This window comes from Urocitellus parryii, chromosome 3 (genome assembly GCF_045843805.1).
Source record: "Urocitellus parryii isolate mUroPar1 chromosome 3, mUroPar1.hap1, whole genome shotgun sequence".
Lineage (NCBI taxonomy): Eukaryota > Metazoa > Chordata > Mammalia > Rodentia > Sciuridae > Urocitellus > Urocitellus parryii.
In genome coordinates this window covers 100,701,466-100,723,724 of record NC_135533.1, presented here as the reverse complement: position 1 = coordinate 100,723,724, position 22,259 = coordinate 100,701,466, and the positions used below count along the sequence as shown (strand labels likewise).

The window sequence follows — 22,259 nt, the reverse complement described above, 5'->3', positions numbered from 1 at the left end:
GGTGAGCGCTCTATTGCTGAGCCACAACCCCAGCCCCACCTGAATGTGTTTTTATATATTTTTTAGTTGTAGATAGACAAATACCTTTATTTTGCTTATTTATTTTTATGTGGTGCTGAGGATTGAGCCTAGGGGCCCCCACGGGCTAGGCAAATGCTTTACCACTGAGCCACAACCTCAGCCCCCTGAATGTTTTTTTTTTTTTAATTTTTTTTTAGTTGTTGATGGGCCTTTATTTTATTTATTTATATGCAATACTGAGAATCAAACCCAATGCCTCACACATGCGAGGCAAGTGCTCTACCACCGAGCTACAACCCCAGCCCTACCTGAATGTCTGATGAGACAATATAAACATTTTAAAAAGGACAATGACTATGATGGGTTAAAACAAATCAGATATTTGGGCTGGGTCTGTAGCTCAATGGTGGAGTGCTTGCCTCCATGTGTGAGGCACTGGGTTTGATCCTTAGCACTGCATAAAAATAAAATAAAGGCATGTTATCCATCTACAACTAAAAACTATCAGATAGTTTAAAAATTTGTACATTTATGATAATACTGCACCTTCTCCTGGGAAAAACACTCACATTGGTTACAGTTACAGGTTGCTGGGGATTGAACCCCAGGGGTGCTTAACCACTGAGCCACATCCCAGCCCTTTATTCTTTTTAAATTTGAGACAGGGTCTCGCTAAATTGTTGAGGTTAGCTTTGAACTTGGGATCCTCCTTCCTCAGCCTCCTGAGCTACTGGATTATGGGCGAGTGCCACCACATGCAGTGACTCATTTAATGGCATGAACAACAACAAAAAGATCACAGGCATGCTTAGCAGTGCCCAGCTGTGCTAATGCTATTTTTTAAAGTCCTTATCTGTTGGAGACATATACTGAAGTATTTATAGGTGAAATATGGTCCTTGTCCCAGGTATCAATCCAATAACAAGGATGAGGTTTTGAGAAAAAAATAAATTTTATTGATCTGCTATCAAGAGAAGGCAAAGGATTCATGTCACAAAGGCTGCCTGCCATTCTAATTGCTACGGGAAAACAAAGGGCTTTAAAAAGGGGGATACAAGAGCTGTTTTCCAAGTAACTTTATCAGTAGATCTAATTAATGTTCAACTTACATCCATATGAGTGCTCTTATACCAGTTTCCAGGTCTGGACTCTTTTATTCTTGTGGGTAGTGAGCATAACTCAGTTTAGAACAGGAAGAAGAAAGAAAAAAACATCAAGTTTCAAATAAACTACCAGTGATTAAGCAGCAAGGTTTATAGTAAAAGCATGAAGTGGACTTTCCTTACAAGAAAGGCACCCCTTTCTTGTAAAGGATTTGCTATAATATAATTCAGAGGGAAAATGCCCAGATAGATGATACAAGAAAGGCAAAAAGTTGTTGTTGAAGCTAAATAATCAGTATATGAAAGTTCATTGTCACTAATCTACTTGTGTGAAAATTCTCTTTGTAAAACAAAGTGCCAACCTTCCTTGTGCCCAATAAGTAACTTCCTGGTTTTTCATTTTCCTCTGTATACAAGCAGGATGTTCTGTCATTCCACAGGATCCTACTCATTCCAATTACTTCTCTTTTCCTGTTTTCTTAATCCAGATTTTCAGGGCCATCTTGCACCTTCCTCCACCCCCACCCCCATCCCCAGAAAGAGGCAGGATGCTGTGAAATGAGCTGGCAAGAATTCACCTGGTTCTTCCTCTCTGCCCTCTTCCTCTTCTTTCTCTCCTCTCTCTGCTCTTGTCTCCTCTCTCTGCCTCTCCTTTTCTTCTTCTTCAAGCAGCCCCCCAATAAACCAAAGCTTGCAAGCTCTCTGCCTTCTTCCTCTCTGCCCTGTTCCTTTTCTTTCTCTCCTCTCTCTGCTCTCTGCCTCTCCATTTCTTCCTCTTCGGGAAGCCCCCCAATAAAATCTCTTGGTTGAAAAAAAAAAAAGAATTCACCTGGAAGTCAAGTAACTTAAGCCTGGAGAGTGTCCCCACCGGAAAGGCTGAATGCTGGTTTACACCATACTTTGTTGTGTATTCCATTAGAGAAAAGATAAGCTAAGTGCTAATATCTAAAAGCCAGGAGATTTTCATGTCACAGCCAAACGTGCAGTTTCTTACTGTAGGGAGACTCACAGGACTTTGAGAGTGTCTACTCAGTCTCATTTTTTTCCTTGCACCGGCTCCACTGAGCCACATCCTAAGTACTTTATTATTAGTAGTAGTAGTATTGTTGCTATTATTATTACTATTATTATTATTTTATTTTGAGACAGGGTCTCGCTAAATGGCTTAGGGCCCAGTTAAGTGGCTGAGGCTAGTATTGAGTTTGCAATCCTCCTGCATCAGCCTCCCGAGTCTCTGGGATCACAGACATGCGCCACTTCCTTGGCTGCTCAGTCACATTCTTAAGAGGTGAACCGGTGGCGGCAAAAACACCAGTTACCCCAAGAAAGACATCCCGGGATCTTGCCTTTTTGGTATAGAAGGCACGGAGAGCCCACATCGGGAACACCACACGCACGAATGAAACCATGGGAGTCACCTGGCTAGTTTGGGCGCCGTCCCACGTCCCCACCGAGCCCCAGGACCCATAAGAACCCCACTCAGGCACCTTCTTCCACTCCATCAGGGTGGGACAGTAGATAGGAACAGAGAGCGATGCAGAGAGGGGGTACTCTGCAGAGACAGCGGCGCTTTCTTGCCGTGTGCGAGGTGAGGAGGTTCGGGTAGCCTGGTGCGGTGGCGCACGTTTGTAAATCCCAGTACTTCCGGCAGGCTGAGGCAAGAGGATCGCGAATTCAAAGCCAGCCTCAGCAACTTAGCGAGGCCCTGTCTCTAAATAAAATCAAAAAGGGCTGAGGATGTAATTCAGTGGTTAAGTACCCCTTGGTTCAATTCTTCCAACCAAAAAAAAAAAAAAAAGAAAGTTTGGAGAGACTGTCCAATCTAGACGGCGGGCGGGAGCCACCGCGCAGGCGCTTTTCAGCTGGGGCAGCACACTGATGCTGAGAGGCACAAATTGTATTCCGCCGACAGAGTTAGGTGGAATTGCGCAGGCGCAGAGCGGTAAGCGTCCCTAAGGGTACCGAGGACAGAATAGGGGACGGAGAAATAGAAGATGGACGTCACTGCGCAGGCGCTCTCTGTCTCTCTGTGTGGCGTCGCCTGGGCCGCGCGCAAGCGCAGAGCGATCCGCAAACGTGCGCACGCGCGCGGGTATCAGGCACGATGGCAGGTGTCGTGGGTAGGGGCCTGCCGGCTATGGGGCGACCGGCGTTGCTGTTGCTCGTGATGTGTGCTGCCGGCGCCCAGGGGCTCTACTTCCACATCGGCGAGACCGAGAAGCGTTGTTTCATCGAGGAAATCCCCGACGAGACCATGGTCATCGGTCAGGCGGGCTGAGGGTGGAGAGGCCCTTTGTTTTCGCCCGGCCCTCGGAAGTGCCCCTCCTCCCGAGCTTGGCCAGGTCATACCCCCAGACCTGGCCTGTGGGTGCCCCGAGGACGCCAGGCCCCCTGCCCAGCGCCCCGGGCCGCACGTCTGGGGGCCAGGTCATGACTGTGTGTATGCCCTGCAGGCAACTATCGAACCCAGATGTGGGACAAGCAGAAGGAGGTTTTCCTTCCCTCGACCCCTGGCCTGGGCATGCATGTGGAGGTGAAGGACCCCGACGGTAAGGTAAGGTCACCGCTAGCAGGGCTTTTAGCGGTGTCAGTCGTTCGTTCATCAGCGTTCCAGGGGGGATGTAAGGTGCCTCCTTGGTCCTGAATCAAGGTCCTAGGGCAATGGAGCTTGCCCCTTGAGAAGTCACGGTAAAGATTGGACTTCCATTGATCCATGTTGCAGGTGGTACTGTCCCGACAGTATGGCTCCGAGGGCCGTTTCACGTTCACCTCCCACACCCCCGGTGAACATCAGATTTGTCTGCACTCCAATTCCACTAGAATGGCCCTCTTCGCCGGTGGCAAACTGGTAAGAGGATTTCTGATCTGTTCCCATAGTCGTTTGTGACACTGTTGCACCGTTAGAGTTGGGAATACAGATGTTACCCTCCTGCCACAGCCATGGACAAGAATGGGTCCCATAGCCTGGAACACAAATGGTTTTGAGGCCCCACCACTCAGACACCCTGTGTTCCCTTGTAGCGTGTGCACCTAGACATCCAGGTCGGGGAGCATGCCAACAACTATCCTGAGATTGCAGCTAAGGATAAGCTGACGGAACTGCAGCTCCGTGCTCGCCAGTTGCTTGATCAAGTGGAACAGATCCAGAAGGAGCAGGATTACCAGAGGGTAAGGCCCTTTTGTACTTGGAGATTATATCTACTTGAAGTTTCTGCTTTCTCTACTTAGGAGACCAACTCTTCTGTGAATGAAATGGAGGGTATCAGTCTAGATAGCTCCCCAGGTTGTTTTCACTTTTTTTGTGTGTGTGTGTGTTAGTGCTCGGGTTTGAACCCAGGGTTTCACCTGCACATTAGGCAAGCACTTTGCCACTGAGCCACACCCTCTTCACTTTTTAAATTGTGATAAAATACACATAATGTAAAACATCATTTTAATTGTTTCTAAGTGTGAAGCTCCATGGCATTGATTAGATTCACATTGGCTAGGTGTGGTGGCACATGCCTATAATCCCAGCTAATTGGGAAGCCATGGCAAGAGGCTCACAAGTTCATGGACAATCTGGGCAACTTGGCAAGACCCTGTCTCAAAAAATAAAAAGGGCTGAGGATGTAGCTCAGTGTTAAGACACCCCTGGGTTCAATCCCTGTACCACCAAAAAATAGATTCATATTGTTGTGCAACCATCACCACAATCCATCTTCAGAACTCTCCAGAGTTAGTATTTAAAAGTAGATTTTCACCTTCCAAAACAGAAGATCTGTACCTATTAAATACTAACTCAGGCTGGGGATATAGCTCAGTTGCTAGAGTTTGCCTTGCATGTACAAGGCCCTGGGTTCAAACCCCAGCACCACCAAAAAACCAAACAAAAAACAAATTACCCATTTCCCTCCCCAGTTCCTGTTCTATTTTGTCTATGCTCCTGATTGTTCTAATTCAAATAAGGGGAATCATAGCGTATTCTTCCTTTTGTGACTGTCTTATGAGATCTCCAAGGTTCAGATATGTTGTAGCATTGTCAGAATTTCTTTCCTTCTTAAGCTTTAATAATATTCAATTGCATGTATGACCCAATTTTGCTTTTTTGGGAGGGGGTGTGGTACTAGGGATTGAACCCAGGGCTTCACATGTGCTCAGCAAGTATTCAACTACTGAGTTCCATCCCCAGCCCTTTTTAGTTTAACAGGGTCTCAATAAATTACCCATGCTGGCCTTGAGTTTGTGATCCTCCTGCCTCAGTTTTCTGAGTCGCTAGGATTAAAGGCATATGCCACCTTGCCTGAGTCCCATTTGCTTTAGTTGCCTTTTTATTTTTTTGGTACCAGGGTTTGAACCCAGCCATGCTTTACCACTAAGCCACATCCCACCCACCCACCCATTTTGGGGCTGGGTACCAGGTATTGAACTTAGGGGCACTTGGCCACTGAGCCATATCCCCAGTCCTATTTTGTATTATAATGAGACAGGGTCTCACTGAGTTGCTTAGCACATTGCCATTGCTGAGGCTGGTTTTGAACTTGTTATCCTCCTGTCTCAGCTTCCTGAGATGCTGGGATTACAGGCTTGTTTCACTGAGCCCGGCTTCCCCAGCTCCTTTTTTAAAAATATATTTTATTTAGGGTCAAGATCTTGCTGAGTAGCTTAGGACCTTGTAAAAGGAGCATGATTTCAGTCCCAGCAGAGATGCTTGTGGAGGTGACAGCACTGTTCCTTCCTTGAGACAGTTTTTATATATGGGGAGACTGTGGCACCCCTAATGGAATCACAGGTGATATTCCAATAAGTATTTGGTCCTGGAATTAAGCAGTCACTGTCACAGAGGGACCTCACAATTTTCAGGATAATTTCTCCTGCTCGTTTAACCTTGTGTCTGTTACCCCATGCAGTATCGTGAAGAACGCTTCCGTCTGACCAGTGAGAGTACCAACCAGAGGGTCCTGTGGTGGTCCATCGCTCAGACAGTCATCCTTATCCTTACTGGCATTTGGCAGATGCGTCATCTCAAGAGCTTCTTTGAGGCCAAGAAGCTGGTGTAGTGTCCTCTCCGTATGACCCTTTTTACTTTAGTTCTTTGGTACTTTCTCCAACCAATCCCTTAACCACCTGGATTTTGAGGGGGAAAAAATGCAAAAGAATATGACATGTTGGTACTATGGCAACAAACCATTCTGATCAGTAACTTGTTTAACCTTGATTCTCATGGACACAGGACATTGGTCCAAGATTTCAAATTCTATTTTAGGGCTTATAAGGAATTGAAACTAATACAAGACAAGTCTTCTCTTTTGCCTCCAGTGATTCCCCTGTCCTCTCAAAAAATGAGCAAATGACCTTCTGTTTTTTCTTCATCTGATTACACAGTAGGTGACTGGCATACCCCACAAAGGAGGCCTTGCCTCACTGTTCCTTAGCCAGTTACTTGGTTCACTCAATGGCTTTGTGAATGTAAATAAGGGGCAGGTCTTGGCCCCAGAGGATCGAGATGTTTTTCTATATATTAGAACTATTTTTTGATAAATTATATATTTTCCTTCCTAGTTGAAGTGTTACTGCCTGTAACTAGCTGAAAACACCAATCTAGTCCTTGTGCATTCTGTTTATTCACACGTTTTTATAACTGCCATGGCAGCTCTCAGGATTTCAGCAGTCTGTGGGCCAGAAGCAGATGTTAACAGCTGCTCTTAAGGCCATGTTAGAAGGCCTAGCAGAATTCTCTTGGACACCTGTGATTCCCATCTGATAGGGCCTCAGAGTCAGGTAAGACAGTGAAAGAGCCAGTATGGACAGAGCACTCTTATCCCCCCTCTTCCCAATTTATTTAAACTGTGGTAATGTTTTCTTCAAGGGAACGAAATTTGGTTCTTTATCCAGATTTTTCCAATTAAATAAAACGTCTTACAGTAGTTGTGTTTGAGATGAAATAAGAGGTTGTGGGCAGAGGAGAAGCAAAAAGGGAAAGAGGAAAAATTCTTGGTCACCCAGGGTGGGTGATCTGGCATGGACCTTAGTGTGGACTGTGTTAGGGCTTGGCTTGGATAGACCTCTTTCTGGGAAACTAAGAATGGACAGAGTGGTTGCTTAACCATTCTCAGGCCGACCAAGTGGAGAACATTTCAGCAAGGACATGTGAGGAAACTTATGTACTTGGTTTCTTAGCCCCTGAGTCATAAATTTGAACAGTTAATGATGCCCTTCTTCTGTATAAAAACTTTATTATTAGTTGCCCATTCCTGACATTTTATTTCATAATTTTATTATAAATATATTTGGAATATTATTTATTAAATTACTTTATCTGACCTACAGAACTAAATTCTTCCCTTGTTATTTCTCTTTGTGCCCCACACTATTCAATAGTTATTTAGTTTTATTCTTTAAAAAAATATGTAATTTATAAAAAAAATTTAATTTTTTTTTTCAGTTGTCAATGGATCTTTTTATTTTATTTATTTATATGTAGTGCTGAGGATCGAACTCAGGGCCTGACACATGCCAGGCAAGCTCTCTACCACTAAGCCACAATTCCAGCCCCTCTATTGGGTTTTCATTTTAAGAATTCTAGTTTGCAAAGAGATGGCAAAGAAATGAAAAAAAAAATTGACATAATCTAATTCTGCGTGCCACATAATATAGTCCAGTGAAAATTCTTCAGATTTTTAAAACAGCTTTTCAGTTTCCATGTTAGAATTAACACAAGGGAACTTGGCAATCCTCCTGCCTCAGCCTCCTGAGCCACTGGGATTACAGGCATGTGCCACCGCACCTGACTCTTCTCTCCTATTTTACCAGGAAAAAGAAAGTGTGGGTTGGGGAGCACACATTCTTAACATTCACTGTTATCCTAGCCTGGTTCCCCTATCTTCATCATTTGGTCTCAGCCTCGGGTACTTGTGATACATAAACTATTCTCAACAACCTGTTGTCTCTGGTATTCAAATGTTGGATCAGGGGAGCTGGATGCACAGAATGACCCTGGAAGCTCAAGGTATACTCCTGGGAAACGCTAAGATCCATTCTGATTTATCAGGTTTGTATTTGGGTGTAATGGTAGGCAGAATAATGGCCCCCCAAATGTGTCTATGTCCTAGTTCTAGAAATCTGTGACCATTAACCCATCAATTAAGGTTGTAAATCAGATGATTTTAAAATAGGAAGATTATTCTGGGCCGTTTGGGTGAACCTAATATGAACACAAAGGTCTGATGACTTGTAAATAATCCATCCCTGGCCACTTGGGCAGTTTGTCTTGTCACCCATCTACAAAGCCAACCCTAGTGGGTTGAGTCCTAGAATCTTATCTGCAGCTTGCCTCTTCTATTTTTATTTATTTTTGGTACCGGGGATTGAAGCCAGGAGCACTTCACCCCCCCCCTTTTTTTTAGGTGTAGATAGACACAACACAATGCATTTATTTTTATGGGTGCTGAGGATGGAACCCGCGTCCCGCCCTGCTAGGTGAGCACTCTACCTCTGAGCCACAATCCCAGCCCCTCACCCTTTTTTGAAAAATTGTTTAAGGGGCTGGGGTTGTGGCTCAGAGGTAGAGCATTTGCCTGGCATGCATGAGGCACTGGGTTCAATCCTCAGCACCACATAAAAAAAAAGATATTGTGTCCACCTATAACTAAAAAAAAATAAGGAACTTTTAAAATTGTAGATGGACACAATACGTTTATTTGTATGTGGTGCTGAGGATCAGTCAAACCCACTGCCTCATGTGCTAGGCAAGCGCTCTACCACTGAGCTACAACCCCTGCCTCCCATCCCTTTTGGAGACAGGGTCTCACTAAATTGCCTAGAGCCTTGCTAAATTGCTGAGGCTGGCTCTGAACTCGTGGCTCAGCCTCCTCAGCTACTGGAATTACACGCTGCGCTACCAGGCCCGGCTTCTCACACCATTTTTTGTCGTTACCGGGGACTGAACTCGGGGGCACTCGATTACTCAGCCACAGCCCTATTTTGTATTTTACAGAGGGTCACTAAGTTGCTTAGCGCTTGGCTAAATTGCTGAGGCTAGCTTGACCTCGAGATCCTTCTGCCTCGGCTTCCCGAGCCGCTGGGATTACAGGCGTGAGCCATCCCGCCAGGCCTCTCCCACTTTTAAAGCTCCTTGTGGTAAGGCTTCTTGTCTCTGCTTGTATTCGTTTCCTACTGCTGCTGTAACATTATCACAAACGGAGTGGCTTTAAACAACAAACGTTATCTTGACATCTCTGAAGGTCAAAAGCCCGATACCTTGATTTTAACCTGTGAAACTAGTGTTAAACTAGTGATCCATAGAACTGTAAGCTATCAAGAGCCTGACGACAGCCAGGTCTGGGATCTCCAGACCACCGCCCTTCCCCTGAGCGCTACTGCAGTGATCTGCCCGCAGCCCGTCAACTGGCCTCAGTGGCTCCGCGAGGACTGCTGCGCCACACTAAGGCTGGATTCTAACAGCACCCAAGCGGAGAAAGTCCCGCTAACGCTACTCCTGAAAGTCGCGAGAGCTAGAAAGTGCAGAAAAAAATCCGGGTGAGCGTTTGCGTCGCGAGATTCGAGACGACAGCAACCAGCAGCCCTACTTCTGACCTCCCCCCCGAACACCGGAAGCCTGAGAGACGGGACTTCCGTAAAGTGGCGGTTTCTCTGAGCTTGATTGGTTGTTGCTTTGAGTCGCCCCGCCCGTGTCCTTGATTTCTTCCTGCTGCGCGTGCTCCTTGTCAGTCCCGAACCACGCCATGGCGGACCCAGAATCCTTGGGCTTTGAACACATGGGCCTGGATCCCCGGCTCTTGCAGGTACCGGGGAGGGCTGAGAATCCGGCTTAAGGGCTCTCAGGGCACGCCACTGCCCTCCGCACCGCTTGAACTGCACTCTTCGTCTGTCTTTCTTAGGCTGTCGCCGATCTGGGATGGTCGCGACCTACGTTGATTCAAGAAAAGGCTATCCCGCTGGCCCTAGAGGGGAAAGACCTCCTGGCCCGGGCCCGCACTGGTTCCGGGAAGACAGCTGCTTATGCTATTCCGATGCTACAGCTGCTGCTCCACAGGAAGGCGGTGGGTAGTCGGAGGCCGGACGGGAGGCTGGGAAGGGAGGTCCCAGTTCGTACGAGGCTTTCTCTTGGATCATAGAATCAGTCGGGTCCCATTGTGGCAAACGTCCTGGGTTGGGCTTTAGGTTACCTGGATCTTAATCCAGGACGTGCTGCCTCTCCACCAGCTTGGTGTAATCTTGTAATAAGATTACAGTCACTTTCTTTGCTTTCCTCAATGAAAAGGGGCCAGGCACATCTTCTACTTACAGAGTTATTGTGAGAGTACAGGTTCATACCTAGCATTCATAACTTCATAACACACAGTAACTTCATTACACACAGAGGAAGTTATTTTCTTCTGTCAGCACCCAGGGAAAGCCCTCCATTTTATTTTCTGAGGTGGGCAGAATGAGGGGATGATCAGAACACAGGTTGTTCTATGGACAGGATTGTGGTTGGACCAGATTGCCTGGAAAAGATAGAGAAAAGCATTGGTTGGACCCATTGATATTCACTGCTGGCTATAACCTGTAATTTATGGTCTTACAGACAGGTCCTGTGGTGGAACAGGCTGTAAGGGGAGTTGTCCTTGTTCCTACCAAGGAGCTAGCACGGCAAGCTCAGTCCATGATTCAGCAGCTGTCTGCCTACTGTTCTCGGGATGTGCGGGTGGCCAATGTCTCAGCTGCTGAAGACTCAGCTTCTCAGAGGTGAGTGAAAGGGAATGAAGCTACACAAAGATGTAGGATGGGTTTGTGTGTAGTAGGAGAGAGCACAGGTCCAGGGTGAAGTTCCAGCTGCCAAGTTCTTCTTGATACCCATTTCTTACCACCTGTAGAGCTGTACTGATGGAGAAGCCAGATGTAGTGGTGGGGACCCCATCCCGTATATTAAGCCACTTGCAACAAGACAACTTGAAACTGCGTGACTCCCTGGAGCTGCTGGTGGTGGATGAGGCTGATCTTATTTTTTCCTTTGGCTTTGAGGAAGAACTGAAGAGTCTACTCTGGTGAGGAAGAAATGGTGATGGTGGTGGTAGTGGTGTAGTTTCCTAGTGGAAATGTCTTTGAGTAGAGACCACATTTAGAGGTCCTTGGAGTAGGAGCCTGACTAGATTTTTTTCTTTCAGTCACTTGCCCCGGATTTACCAGGCTTTTCTCATGTCAGCTACATTTAATGAGGATATACAAGCATTAAAGGAACTGGTACTACATAATCCGGTAAGGGATGCTGTGGGAATATCTGGAGCTGTAGACATGGGAATACTTGGAGGATTTGATGCTCCTTCTGAGGTCCTTTGGTGTTTTGGGTGGGACCATTGTCATTGGATATGTCTTTCCTGGTCTGAGGCACTGAAAGACAGTCATCTAAAATTTACTAACATTGTGCTGGGGTTGTGGCTCAGTGGTAGAGTGCTTGCCTAGCATGTGTGAGGCACTGGGTTTGATTCTCAGCATTGCGTATAAATAAATAAAGGTCCATTGACATTTAAAGTATTTTAAAATAAAAATCACAACATATTTCTGGGTGTCCCAGTTCAAACTATACTTTGTCTAAAAGCCTAAGCAAAGTTCCTTCCTTACACCCTGCCTCCACCATCTGCTTTGAGTGGCAAAGCCAAAATTCTAAGGCCAAAGCTTTCAATGTTATATTTTACCTTTCAGAAGATCTGAATTTTACCCTTCAGAAGACCTATTGCTGTAGGCTTTCCATACTCGCTATTGTAATTTATCAATGTATCTCTCTTTGTCCTATGCATCATGTGCTTTGTGGATTGTTTATTTTTTCCCCCTTTCTGTATATCCCAAAGTTAGGGCACTTGAGTTTTTAGATTGCAAAACTACAGGAATTTTAGCATGCCAGAAATCCTTAAACATATCCATGCCCTGCACTAAAATGATGCTTTTGTTGGTGAGTTAATGGCCATAGAATATCTGTTTTTTGTCCTTACTACAGGCCTTTTCTCTCCTCAGGTTACCCTCAAGTTACAAGAGTCTCAGCTTCCAGGATCAGACCAGTTACAGCAGTTTCAGGTAGTCTGTGAGACTGAAGAAGACAAATTCTTGCTGCTGTATGCTCTGCTCAAGCTGTCGTTGATTCGGGGCAAGTCCCTGCTCTTTGTCAATACTCTAGAGCGGAGTTACCGGCTCCGTCTATTCCTGGAGCAGTTCAGCATCCCCACCTGCGTACTCAATGGAGAACTTCCCCTGCGCTCCAGGTTTGTCATGGCCCATGTCTTGGTGGAGATAAGTTGAAGATAGGGATGGAAAAGGGAACCAGCTGATGTTCATGTTTCTTGAGTATATTAGTGGGGCTAGGCCTGAGCTTGACTGGTAGTTATTTCTGACAACTCTGGAATATTTATTGTTAATCCATTTTCATCTGAGGAAATTGAGGTACAAAGATTAAGGAGAAAGAGATGGGGACAGAATAGGAAAGGGCAGTCGTTATGATGATGGCCAGGGATGGGAGTGGGCCTCCCACACACCCTGCTGGCCTGATCCCACCTCTTGGTCTACAGGTGCCACATCATCTCACAGTTCAACCAAGGCTTCTATGACTGTGTCATAGCAACAGATGCTGAAGTCCTGGGGGCCCCAGCCAAGGGCAAGCGGCAGGGTCGAGGGTCCAAAGGAAACAAGTGAGTTTGCATTTCTTTTTTGACCTCTTCTTCAGAGGTGCCTGTTTTTCAGCTTTTTGGAAGACTGAAGCTAAGAGTACACAGAGCAGGATGCCAGACATTCCAGATGTTTGGTAGCATATCCCAGAGAGCTCCACTGGCCCTTGCTTAGCTACTTGAGTATGGAGAAGAGGAGTGTTTTAGCCAGCTTTCTTTTTTCCTCTGTGACCAAAAGACCTAGCCAGAAAAATTTAGAGGAGGAAAAGTTTATTTGGGGCTCATGGTTTTAGAGGTTTCAGTCCATAGAGAGTCAGCTCCATTCTTTGGAGCAGAACCACATGACAGAAGAGTGTGGTAGGTGAAAGCAGCTGGGAACATGGCACCCAGGAAGCAGAGAGAGAAAGCTTCTCTCTTCAGGGACAAAATGCATACCCAAAGGCATAACCCTAATGACCCATCTTTTCTAGCCACACCCTATTTTGCCTATAGTTACCATCCAGTCAGTCCTATCAGGGAATTAATGTATTAATTACGTTGATTCATATCCAATCATTTCACCTCTACACCTTCTTGCATTGTCTCTCACATGAGCTCTTGAAGGACACTTCAAATCAAAATCGTAACAAGGATTAAAGGGCACCAAGGGTCAGACTGGGCTTGGGAAATTGGCATGTGCTATCCTACAGGGGAGACAGCCAGCCTGAAGTGCATGTCTTACAGGATGTATGTTTTTAAGGGAAAAACGGAAGTCCCCTAGTCTGTCCACCTGAAGAGTGAATTGTTCCAGAGGTAGTTCTCAATTCACTCTGTGGGGCAGAGAGTTCTGTCATTGCCCCAAAACTGAGTTCAGGGCAAGGGTTTGACCACATTTCAAAGCTTTAGGCTGATCCACAAGGCCACAACTCCTGAAATAGTTCTGATGTAGAATAGTCTTGCATATACCAGGGTCTTCTGGTCTTTAGGTTTTGCTTAGAGGGGTTTTTTTGGCTTAGGCTTGAGAATGCCCTCCCAGAGATGGGTCTAGCTGACATTGGGTTATTTTCACAGGGCCTCTGATCCAGAGTCAGGTGTGGCCCGGGGCATAGACTTCCACCATGTGTCTGCTGTGCTCAACTTTGATCTCCCCTCCACCCCGGAGGCCTACATCCATCGAGCTGGCAGGTAGGGAGGAATGTGGTGGGCCTGGCATCTAGGTGATGGGCATGCTGAAGGACTTGGGGTGGGCTGGATAGAACTTAAATGCCAGAGATACATTTCAGCTAGGTCATCTCCCCTTGCAGGACAGCGCGAGCCAACAACCCAGGCATAGTTTTGACATTTGTGCTACCCACAGAGCAGTCATACTTGGGCAAGATCGAGGAACTTCTCTGTGGAGGTAAGAGTCCTGACTCTTATTGGTATGGGCCTGGGTGAGGATCAGGCTTCTCCCACAACAAACTCATAATAGTGACAATAGGCAGCTTCCACTGTTCATCCTCATCCTATCCTGTGTGACAGGTGCTATCTCCCTTTACAAATGAGTAAATATGTCCATTCAAAGTCAGGTATACTAACAAATTAAAAACAAAGTCACATTTACTGTCTGCCTCATGACTGGTGAGTGTTTTAACGTACTGCTCTGACAGCTCATTCCAAGGTACTAACTGGGCCTGGACTTCTGTCCATGACCATAGTTGTGGGGGCCTTGTGGCCAGAGCAACTTTGGAAGAGGAAGGGAGAGTGGGCAGTGGGTCCTGGAACTGAGGGATGTGATGGCACACAGGACTTAGAAATATACACTCCTGTCCATACCATCACTAGGCTGCTCATGAAACAGTGAAATTGTGTGTTTGGCCTCTCAGGGATCAGCCTCACCTCAGGGAGAAGGAGTAGGAAACTGCCAGTGAAGACCTTAAATGGACTCTTGTCCTGAGTCCCTTTGCTGTCTCTTCCCCAGAGGGCGAGGCCCCTGTCCTGCTTCCCTACCAGTTCCGAATGGAGGAAATCGAGGGTTTCCGCTATCGATGCAGGGTGAGCTGGACACTGGGGAGAGGATGGGGAGTGGCTGGGGCGGGCTATGATTGTGATAACAGGGATGACACCTATGGATGCGTATCCAGGTGTGAGAAGGACTTGGGAAATCTCACCATCTGATCACCAATGTCTGCCTACAGGATGCCATGCGCTCAGTGACTAAGCAGTCCATTCGGGAGGCAAGACTGAAAGAGATTAAGGAGGAACTTCTGCATTCAGAGAAACTTAAGGTAAGGATGGGGTGGGCAGACTTAGGAGAGTGCTTTGGATGCCGAGCTCTGAATGGTGAAAATCAGAGAACCAGGCTGTGTGTTGGCATTTGGTAGGGAGAGGAAAACTGGCCAAGAGATTTTGAAAGGAGCCAACCATTCTATTGGGAAGACAAATGGTACAACCTCATGGTGGACACTCAGTGTTTATTAGGATTTCAAGTTCTCTTCCTCTGGGCATATTAGTGAATGTGTATATTCCCATTCATCACATTATTTTTAGGGAGCCAGAAGATGGAAGGAGCCCCAGAGTTCACTCCAGGGGGCTTACCAAATAAATGAAAGTGAAGCCTCAGCTGAAGCTCACACAGACATAAGAAACAATGAGGAGGCTATTTGTGTGTACCTAGGAATACTCTGTAAAATTATGCTAACTGAAAGAAAGCAGCACAGGGTGCTGCTGTGTGGTCAGAGAGGAGTAAGAGTGAACATGTAATGGACTCTTTGTCCACGTGCTAGGACTCAGGTGAATTCAAGAACTAGCAACAGTAGCTGCCTCTGGGCAGGGAGGGTGATGCAAACAAAAGTGGTAGGGAAACTTTTTTTACTGTGTCATCTCTTGTGCCTTATAAATTTTAAAATATTGTCCTTTAAAAAGCTCTATTTGGTATAAACATTGATGTGGCTGTGTCCCTGTAGTATGTTGTTTTTAAGTTCTTTGGGTATAGACCAAGGAGAGGGATAGCTGGTCAAATGGTGGTTCCATTCCCAGTTTTCCAAGGAATCTCCATACTGTTTTCCATATTGGCTGCCCCAATTTGAAGTCCCACCAGCAATGTATGAGTGTACCTTTTTCCCCACATCCTCTCCAACACTTACTGTTGTCTTCATAATAGCTGCCATTCTGACAGGAGTAGGATGAAATCTTAGAGTAGTTTGATTGGAACCAACCTAGATGCCCTTCAGTAGATGAATGGATTAAAAAAATGTGGCATATATACACATGGAATATTATTCAGCAGTAAAAGAATAAAATCATGGCATTTTCAGGTAAATTGATGGCATTGGAGAAGATAATGAAGTTAGCCAGTCCCAAAAAAACAAATGCTGAATTTTTTCTCTGATATAAGGAGTCTGATTCATAATAGGGTAGGGAAGAGGGGGGCATGGGAGAAATAGATGAACTCTAGATAGGGCAGAGGGGTGGGAGGGGAAGGGAGGGGGCAGGGGGTTAGAAATGATGGTGGAATGTGATGAACATTATTATCCAAAGTATATGTATGAATTCATGAATTGGTGTGAATATACTTTATATACTACCAGAGATATGAAAAAATGTGTTCTATATGAGTAATATGAATTGTAATGCATTCTGCTGTCATGTATAAAAAGAAAATCAATAAATTTTTTTTTTTTAAGAGAGAGTGAGAGAGGAGAGAGAGAGAGAGAGAATTTTTAATATTTATTTTTTAGTTCTCGGCGGACACAACATCTTTGTTTGTATGTGGTGCTGAGGATCGAACCCGGGCCGCACGCATGCCAGGCGAGCGCGCTACCGCTTGAGCCACATCCCCAGCCCAATAAAAAATTTAAAAAAATTTTAAAGTTCTAAAATATTACATTAAGGGCTGGAGATGTGGCTCAGCGGCAGCGCGCTCGCCTGGCATGCGTGCGGCCCGGGTTCGATCCTCAGCACCACATACAAACAAAGATGTTGTGTCCGCCGAGAACTAAAAAATAAATATTAAAAATCCTCTCTCTCTCTCTCTCTCTCTCTCTCTCTCTCTCTCTCTCTCTCTCTCCTTTCTCACTCTCTCTTTAAAAAAAATAAATAAATAAAATAAAATATTACATTAAAATTATCAACTATAAAAAAACTCCATTTGGGGGGTATGGCTCAGTGGTAGAGCACTCGCCTAGCGCATTTGAGTCCCTGGGTTTCATCCTCAGCAACACATAAAAATAAATAGATAGATAATAAAAGCTCAAAAAAAAACTTCATTTGGCCAGATATGGTGGCATGCTTGTGCTCCCAGCTACTCAGGAGTCTGAGGTATGAAGATTGCTTGATCCCAGGAGTTCAGGAGCAGCATGGACAATATAGCAAGACACAGACTCCAACAAACAAACAAACAAAAATTGGCTGGTAGTAGAGTGCTTTCCTAATGTGTACAGTGCTCTGGGTCTAATTCTCAAAACTCCCCACCCCCCGCAAAAATAAATTAAAAAACAAACCTCAAAACCTCAATGCTAAGTGAAAGAAAGTCACAAAAAAAAAGATACTAACTTCGCCAAACTCTCTGCCCACTGTCAGACATACTTTGAAGACAATCCCAGGGATCTCCAGCTGCTGCGACATGACCTGCCCTTGCACCCTGCAGTCGTGAAACCTCACCTGGGCCATGTACCTGACTACTTGGGTGAGTGTCACTGAGGGATCAGGAGGCAGTGGGCTGGGGGACATGGCAGGGGTTCTTCTGCCATTCTGTGACAGCTCCTGTGCTCGATGCTGGGGAAGCTTGTGGGACAGGCAAGTAACAGGACATAGAGATCCAGGTAGCACATCATGTATCCACACAAACAAGTACACAGTATATGTTCACACATGTAGACTTGTCCACTTCACCCCACAGGGTGTACTGTCTCCTTTGTGGAGATAAGAAAACAGGTAGTGCAGAGATGATGGCAGATCTAAGATTTGAGCCAGGCAGGCTTGCAGAACAGGGTGGAATGACAGAATGAGCTAGTAGTTGGTTGAATGGCTTTGTGTGCTGAAGAGAGTGAGCAGGTTTCGGGGAACATCCTGAGTGGGAGGCAAATCTTCCTATGCTGGAGCAGACTCTGGATTGTCAGGCACTGAAGTAATGGCTTGGACACCTGTGGAGTGTCTAGGTAAGAGCAGATGACAGGGAGATAGACACTGCAGGACAGAAACAGGAATGGAGAGCAGCCATTCATCCTGGCTGACCCTTCTCATCTCACATAAGCTTCTGTTGTCCATGTGTGTATTTTTGATAATGAGAGTATATTATATGCTTAAATTGGGTTTAAGAAGAGTGGCAAGGATGTGCCATGGGCAACGAATATAGGCCCTCCCCATGCATGGACTCTGGTCTGCCTGAACTGAAGCAAACTGGAAGGTGCTGCAGTCTGGCTGGGCACAATTCAGGAGCCACTTGTCAAAAGAAACGAACTTTATTTTTAGAACCACACACCCCAAACAAAACAGCTCCTCAGGAAAAACCTTCAGAGCCCAACTGCCACCACCTGCTTCCCACAAGCCTCCCAACCACCCCCACTCCTCCTACTCTTGAGGCCGATTGGCTGGGTCATGTGGGCGGAGCCAAAAAGTCCCCCAATGAGCAGTTCCGTGGTCTGAAAGGGCAGGGAAACAGCCCAATGAGCATCACCGCAGAGGAGCCAATCAGTTGGCAGCTAGAAGTTGTTGGGGCCACTGTGAGCCAATCATCAGCTGGCAGCTGGAAGTTTGCGTGGCCCCTTCGGCTGTAGCTTTCAACAGGCAGGTGTGATATTCCTGCCTTGGAAGTGGAAAGGCCTGAATGGTAGAAAAGGAAGGGCCTAGGAGAGATGGGAGCATGGAGATGCTAGAGGGAGGGGTAGAAGCCAGGCTTCCAAGGGATAGTGAGCTGGAGGAGACTCCAGCTGTGGTCTGAAATGCCAGGAGGGGAGGCCAGAACTTTGACCTAAGGGGCCTGGTAGGAGCAAAGTCACTCTCCAAGAGGATGTGGCCAGGAGTCCAGAAGCCAGGGGAAAGTGGAAAGAATCAGTTGTGGCCTATCTGGGAGTTCAGGAGGAGGGCAGGGTCAAGGTCAGGTTTGGGGGCGGAAGCAGTAGGGGCTGGTGAATTTGTAGTAAGGGACATATGTGAAAAAATTGTCCAGCCTTTTTAATTTTGGCTCAGTTTTTCTTGACATTATTTTCCTTCCTTCTCCTTCCCACATACTAAGCACATATTCTACCACTGAGTTATACCCTAGCCCCTATTTTTCTTTTTTGTTACATGTTCATTGCAATGAATTTAAGAGTGATTTAGACAGTGAAAGTCTAAGGTGCTAACGTTCTCTGACCTAGTGCATATGTGATAATGAATAGCTGAAGACTCTTACTTGGATCAGAATTAAAGAATATGCTACAGAGTTTGTGGGGGAGGGAATGCTGAGAAAGGGGGTGGGATAATACTGGGAAAGCTGGAGGGAGGACCAAGAGCCTCTCAGAGTAATGGAACCATGTTTCATGGGGTGGGGGTGGCTGTGGAGGCTGGTGTTTGTGGGTTGGGTGAGGATTCTGCTGAAGACCTGCATCTCTTCCAGTCCCTCCTGCTCTTCGTGACCTAGTACGCCCTCACAAGAAGCGAAAGAAGCTGTCCTCCTGTAGGAAGGCTAAGGTATGTGCCCTGAGGGCTGTGGGGACAGCAACAGGACCCTTGCTCCACCTTGCCCCTTTGTTGTCACCAGGACATACAGATGCCTTGCCCTCAGGATGGGGAGAGTGCTCCCAAAAACTGGAGTGTGAGCTGGGGTTACCTCCCTGACTGTCACAGGCCCTACTCTCTATCTTCAGTTGTCCTTTTTCCTCACAGTATCCATAGCAGCTTGTAGTATCATTGGCTTATGGCTGATAGGGGCCTTACCAAGTACCAGCACTGTCCATTTTGTGTCTGTGTTTGGATGATTGGTCTGATTCCTCCAACTAACTTGCTACTTTGCCCGTGTAGAAAGTGAAGACCCAGAACCCACTGCACAACTTCAAGCACAGAGGAAGGAAATCCAGACCAACAGCCATGCCCTCCTGAGATTGCCTGGGCCTGAGTTCGAAGTGGATTGGGATTCCTTGCCTGGATGGAGTGGGTTTCCCACACTTCATGTGCGCACACTCCTGTGCTTACTAACTGGATAGACTGAACTCTGGGGAGGCTCTGGACCCTCCAGATCTGCCAAGCTGCCATTTGCCCCTTAATAGAATAACAGTTCCAGCTGCCCCAGGTTGTGCCTCTGGGCATGTGGGAAGGGACTATTTCCCAAAACCTTGGAAGATGGGAAACTTCAGAAGGTGGTGGTGCCTAGCTGCTGCTGCATGCAGTGCCTCACATGACCAGCAGATGTCAGTTGTGCAAAGCCAACTGCTAAGAAAAGCCTGTTCTGGTCCAGTTGGTTCAGCATGGGGCTAGGCCAGCCTAGAGCCTCTGCCCTGCTGCTTCAACCTTACCATGTGGTTCAGGCTGATAGATGTACCTGCAACCTAGGAGACAGATTTTCTTTACCACAAGCCTTGGATTGCCCCTTACCCAATGCACGCTCATTTAGATAGAAGAGAATGTTGCCCACCCCTCAGAGGATTCAGGGCAGCTATCTCCCTTTCCCCTTCCCAGATGATAACTCATGTGTCAGTTGTTGTCTGTATTTCAGATACACAAGTGGTAGTACAACATGCATACCTATTGCATCTCTTCCTGTGTCTTGAGTACCCAGCTGCATTCCCAGTCTGAAGTTTGGGCCTCTTAATTTCTGTTATCTGCTGGCTTCAGGGCTGGATTGCTCTGCTTTTTACAGTGTTACCCTCATAGTTACCTGAAGCATCACAAGGGTAGGCTGGGGGCAGGTGACAAGGAGTGGGAACTGGGAGAAGTAGGGAAGTGTTGAATCTGAGACTGGGCTTTGGTTATGGTTAGGGTGTAGTGGTACAGGGTTTGCAGGATCTGAGCTTTGGGGTCTTCACAATCTTGCCCTTCTGTTAACTCCTAGGAAGTCAGGGTGTATGGCATAGGGACAGGTTGTTGGTGGGAGTAAGAGCCGCCAGGGCAACACCACTGCATTCTTACAGCCTGACAGCTCAGATACATTTAGAAGGAAAAGCAGTCAGTGGAGCTGCAGATAAGAGCAATTCCATGAGCATCTTTTGGGAAATAGATGACTGTCAGAACTGCAGAGCCCATATCATAGAAGGGAAGATAGGCAAAGAGTGCTTCTAGTGCTTTGGCCTAGTCTTCCTATTCTGCCTTATTGGGAATGCTGGGAATAGTGAGCTAATTTGGGTGTTGCAGCTACTCTGTGCTCTAAGATAATACATAACTGGTTCCTATGGGTTTTGTCTCAGACCTTGTCACTTCATTCACTCTGCTAAGGGTGTATGTTCCAGAACCACCCTGGTAGAGAGAAGGTTGGGTTTCTCTAGTCAGATTCTTTGGGGGAGATAAGATGGACAAGCATGGAACTGGCATTCTACTGTGTTCTTGTGTCAGGGTCTGCACCATAGCTGAGGGGCTCAGGTGAAGGCATGGTAATTGTCTGTTCATGTGTACATTCCTTCCTCCTAACTCAAAGTAGCCCTTGGGGTGGCTGTTTCCATGATCTGGATGAGGAAGTTACCTAATGTAGGTGAAGTCAATGGGCAATATTTGGACTCTGGCTTATCTGGCAGTGTAGGGCCAGTTGGCCTGGCTACCCAATCTGGGGGAGTAACTGATGCTACTTATGTCTTTTATCATCTCAGGGGGCGGATGCCATCAGGGATGCTTGTTCTTGTGCTGTATTCTCTGATCTGCAACAGGCCTTGTGCTTTGTTGAGTCTGAATTAATTGATCGTGGCAGTGGAGAGAATGGGAAGGGGCCTTCCCCTTCCCGTGTCTTGAGTCCAGAGGGAAGATGTACAGGGCTCATTCAGTACCCACATAGCCCAGTCATGTCTGATGTCATGAAGAAATAAGGGCTTATCAAAGGATTTCCATTATTAAGTATAATTATAGTCTACCAATGGGGGGAAAAATGAAAAGGAGAAAAGAAAATCAGTCTCAGATTTCTGAATGAAGCCTTGGTCTTTAGCCTCACACAAATGTATCCAAAGTAGGACAGGATAGGCCTGGGATGAGGGTATATACAAGATGGACACATAAACCAGGGGCTACCCTAGGGCCAGGAGGCACTGGGTCATGTAGGCCTAGAAAGGAAGAGGGCAGCACATACTTGAAGCCTCAGGCTTCAAGCAGAAAGGTTGGGAGTTCAGTCTCATCTTCACTCTGGGCTAGCACAGTTTCATACACAAGCCTGAATGAGCCCCTGTATGTCTGGGCCATGTGCAAGGGTATAGAATTGGGTAAAGAAGACATGGTCTGTGTACATCGGAGTTTTATGGAGATCAGGAATCAAGTTGCACCCAGTTCCAGTTGTCTCCACACACTGGGGCTTAAGCCATCTGTCTTGTCAGCACTTGAGCCTGTTGGGAGCAGGTACTCAGCTGGGAACAGGTGTGAAGGTAAT

General features: G+C 46.4%; 2 protein-coding genes across 3 annotated transcripts; both read left to right on the top strand.

Moving 5' to 3' along the window:
• Nucleotides 1-3,199: 3,199 nt before the first annotated feature.
• On the top strand, nucleotides 3,200-7,426 carry Tmed4 (transmembrane p24 trafficking protein 4). 2 transcript variants are annotated; one of them, XM_026399461.2, is made up of 5 exons: nucleotides 3,200-3,388; nucleotides 3,578-3,678; nucleotides 3,847-3,972; nucleotides 4,146-4,292; nucleotides 6,014-7,426. In XM_026399461.2, exons 1-5 carry the CDS (start codon nucleotides 3,229-3,231, stop codon nucleotides 6,161-6,163), a joined length of 684 nt encoding a protein of 227 aa, XP_026255246.1. In that variant the 5' UTR covers nucleotides 3,200-3,228; the 3' UTR covers nucleotides 6,164-7,426. The 2 variants fall into 2 exon arrangements, with proteins under 2 accessions (XP_026255246.1, XP_026255247.1); XM_026399462.2 differs by having other exon boundaries at nucleotides 3,377-3,466.
• A 2,405-nt stretch (nucleotides 7,427-9,831) lies between these two features.
• Nucleotides 9,832-20,452, top strand: Ddx56 (DEAD-box helicase 56). Its single transcript, XM_026399477.1, has 14 exons — nucleotides 9,832-9,907; nucleotides 10,004-10,165; nucleotides 10,693-10,853; nucleotides 10,982-11,152; nucleotides 11,273-11,363; nucleotides 12,117-12,361; nucleotides 12,665-12,784; nucleotides 13,811-13,924; nucleotides 14,044-14,138; nucleotides 14,700-14,773; nucleotides 14,917-15,006; nucleotides 17,300-17,405; nucleotides 19,317-19,390; nucleotides 19,721-20,452. The coding sequence occupies exons 1-14, from the start codon at nucleotides 9,848-9,850 to the stop codon at nucleotides 19,796-19,798; spliced, it is 1,641 nt and encodes a 546-aa protein (XP_026255262.1). The 5' UTR covers nucleotides 9,832-9,847; the 3' UTR covers nucleotides 19,799-20,452.
• Nucleotides 20,453-22,259: the final 1,807 nt, after the last annotated feature.

What these genes read in the sequence shown, in the direction of transcription:
- Ddx56 (XM_026399477.1), top strand. Translation starts at nt 9,848, where the DNA reads ATGGCGGACCCAGAATCCTTGGGCTTTGAACACATGGGCCTGGATCCC. An exon ending in GAACTGAAGAGTCTACTCTG is followed by an intron (nt 11,153 to 11,272) that starts GTGAGGAAGAAA and finishes TTTTTCTTTCAG; the next exon opens with TCACTTGCCCCGGATTTACC. An exon ending in CCATGTACCTGACTACTTGG is followed by an intron (nt 17,406 to 19,316) that starts GTGAGTGTCACT and finishes CATCTCTTCCAG; the next exon opens with TCCCTCCTGCTCTTCGTGAC.
- Tmed4 (XM_026399461.2), top strand. Translation starts at nt 3,229, where the DNA reads ATGGCAGGTGTCGTGGGTAGGGGCCTGCCGGCTATGGGGCGACCGGCG. An exon ending in CGACGAGACCATGGTCATCG is followed by an intron (nt 3,389 to 3,577) that starts GTCAGGCGGGCT and finishes TATGCCCTGCAG; the next exon opens with GCAACTATCGAACCCAGATG. An exon ending in TCTTCGCCGGTGGCAAACTG is followed by an intron (nt 3,973 to 4,145) that starts GTAAGAGGATTT and finishes GTTCCCTTGTAG; the next exon opens with CGTGTGCACCTAGACATCCA.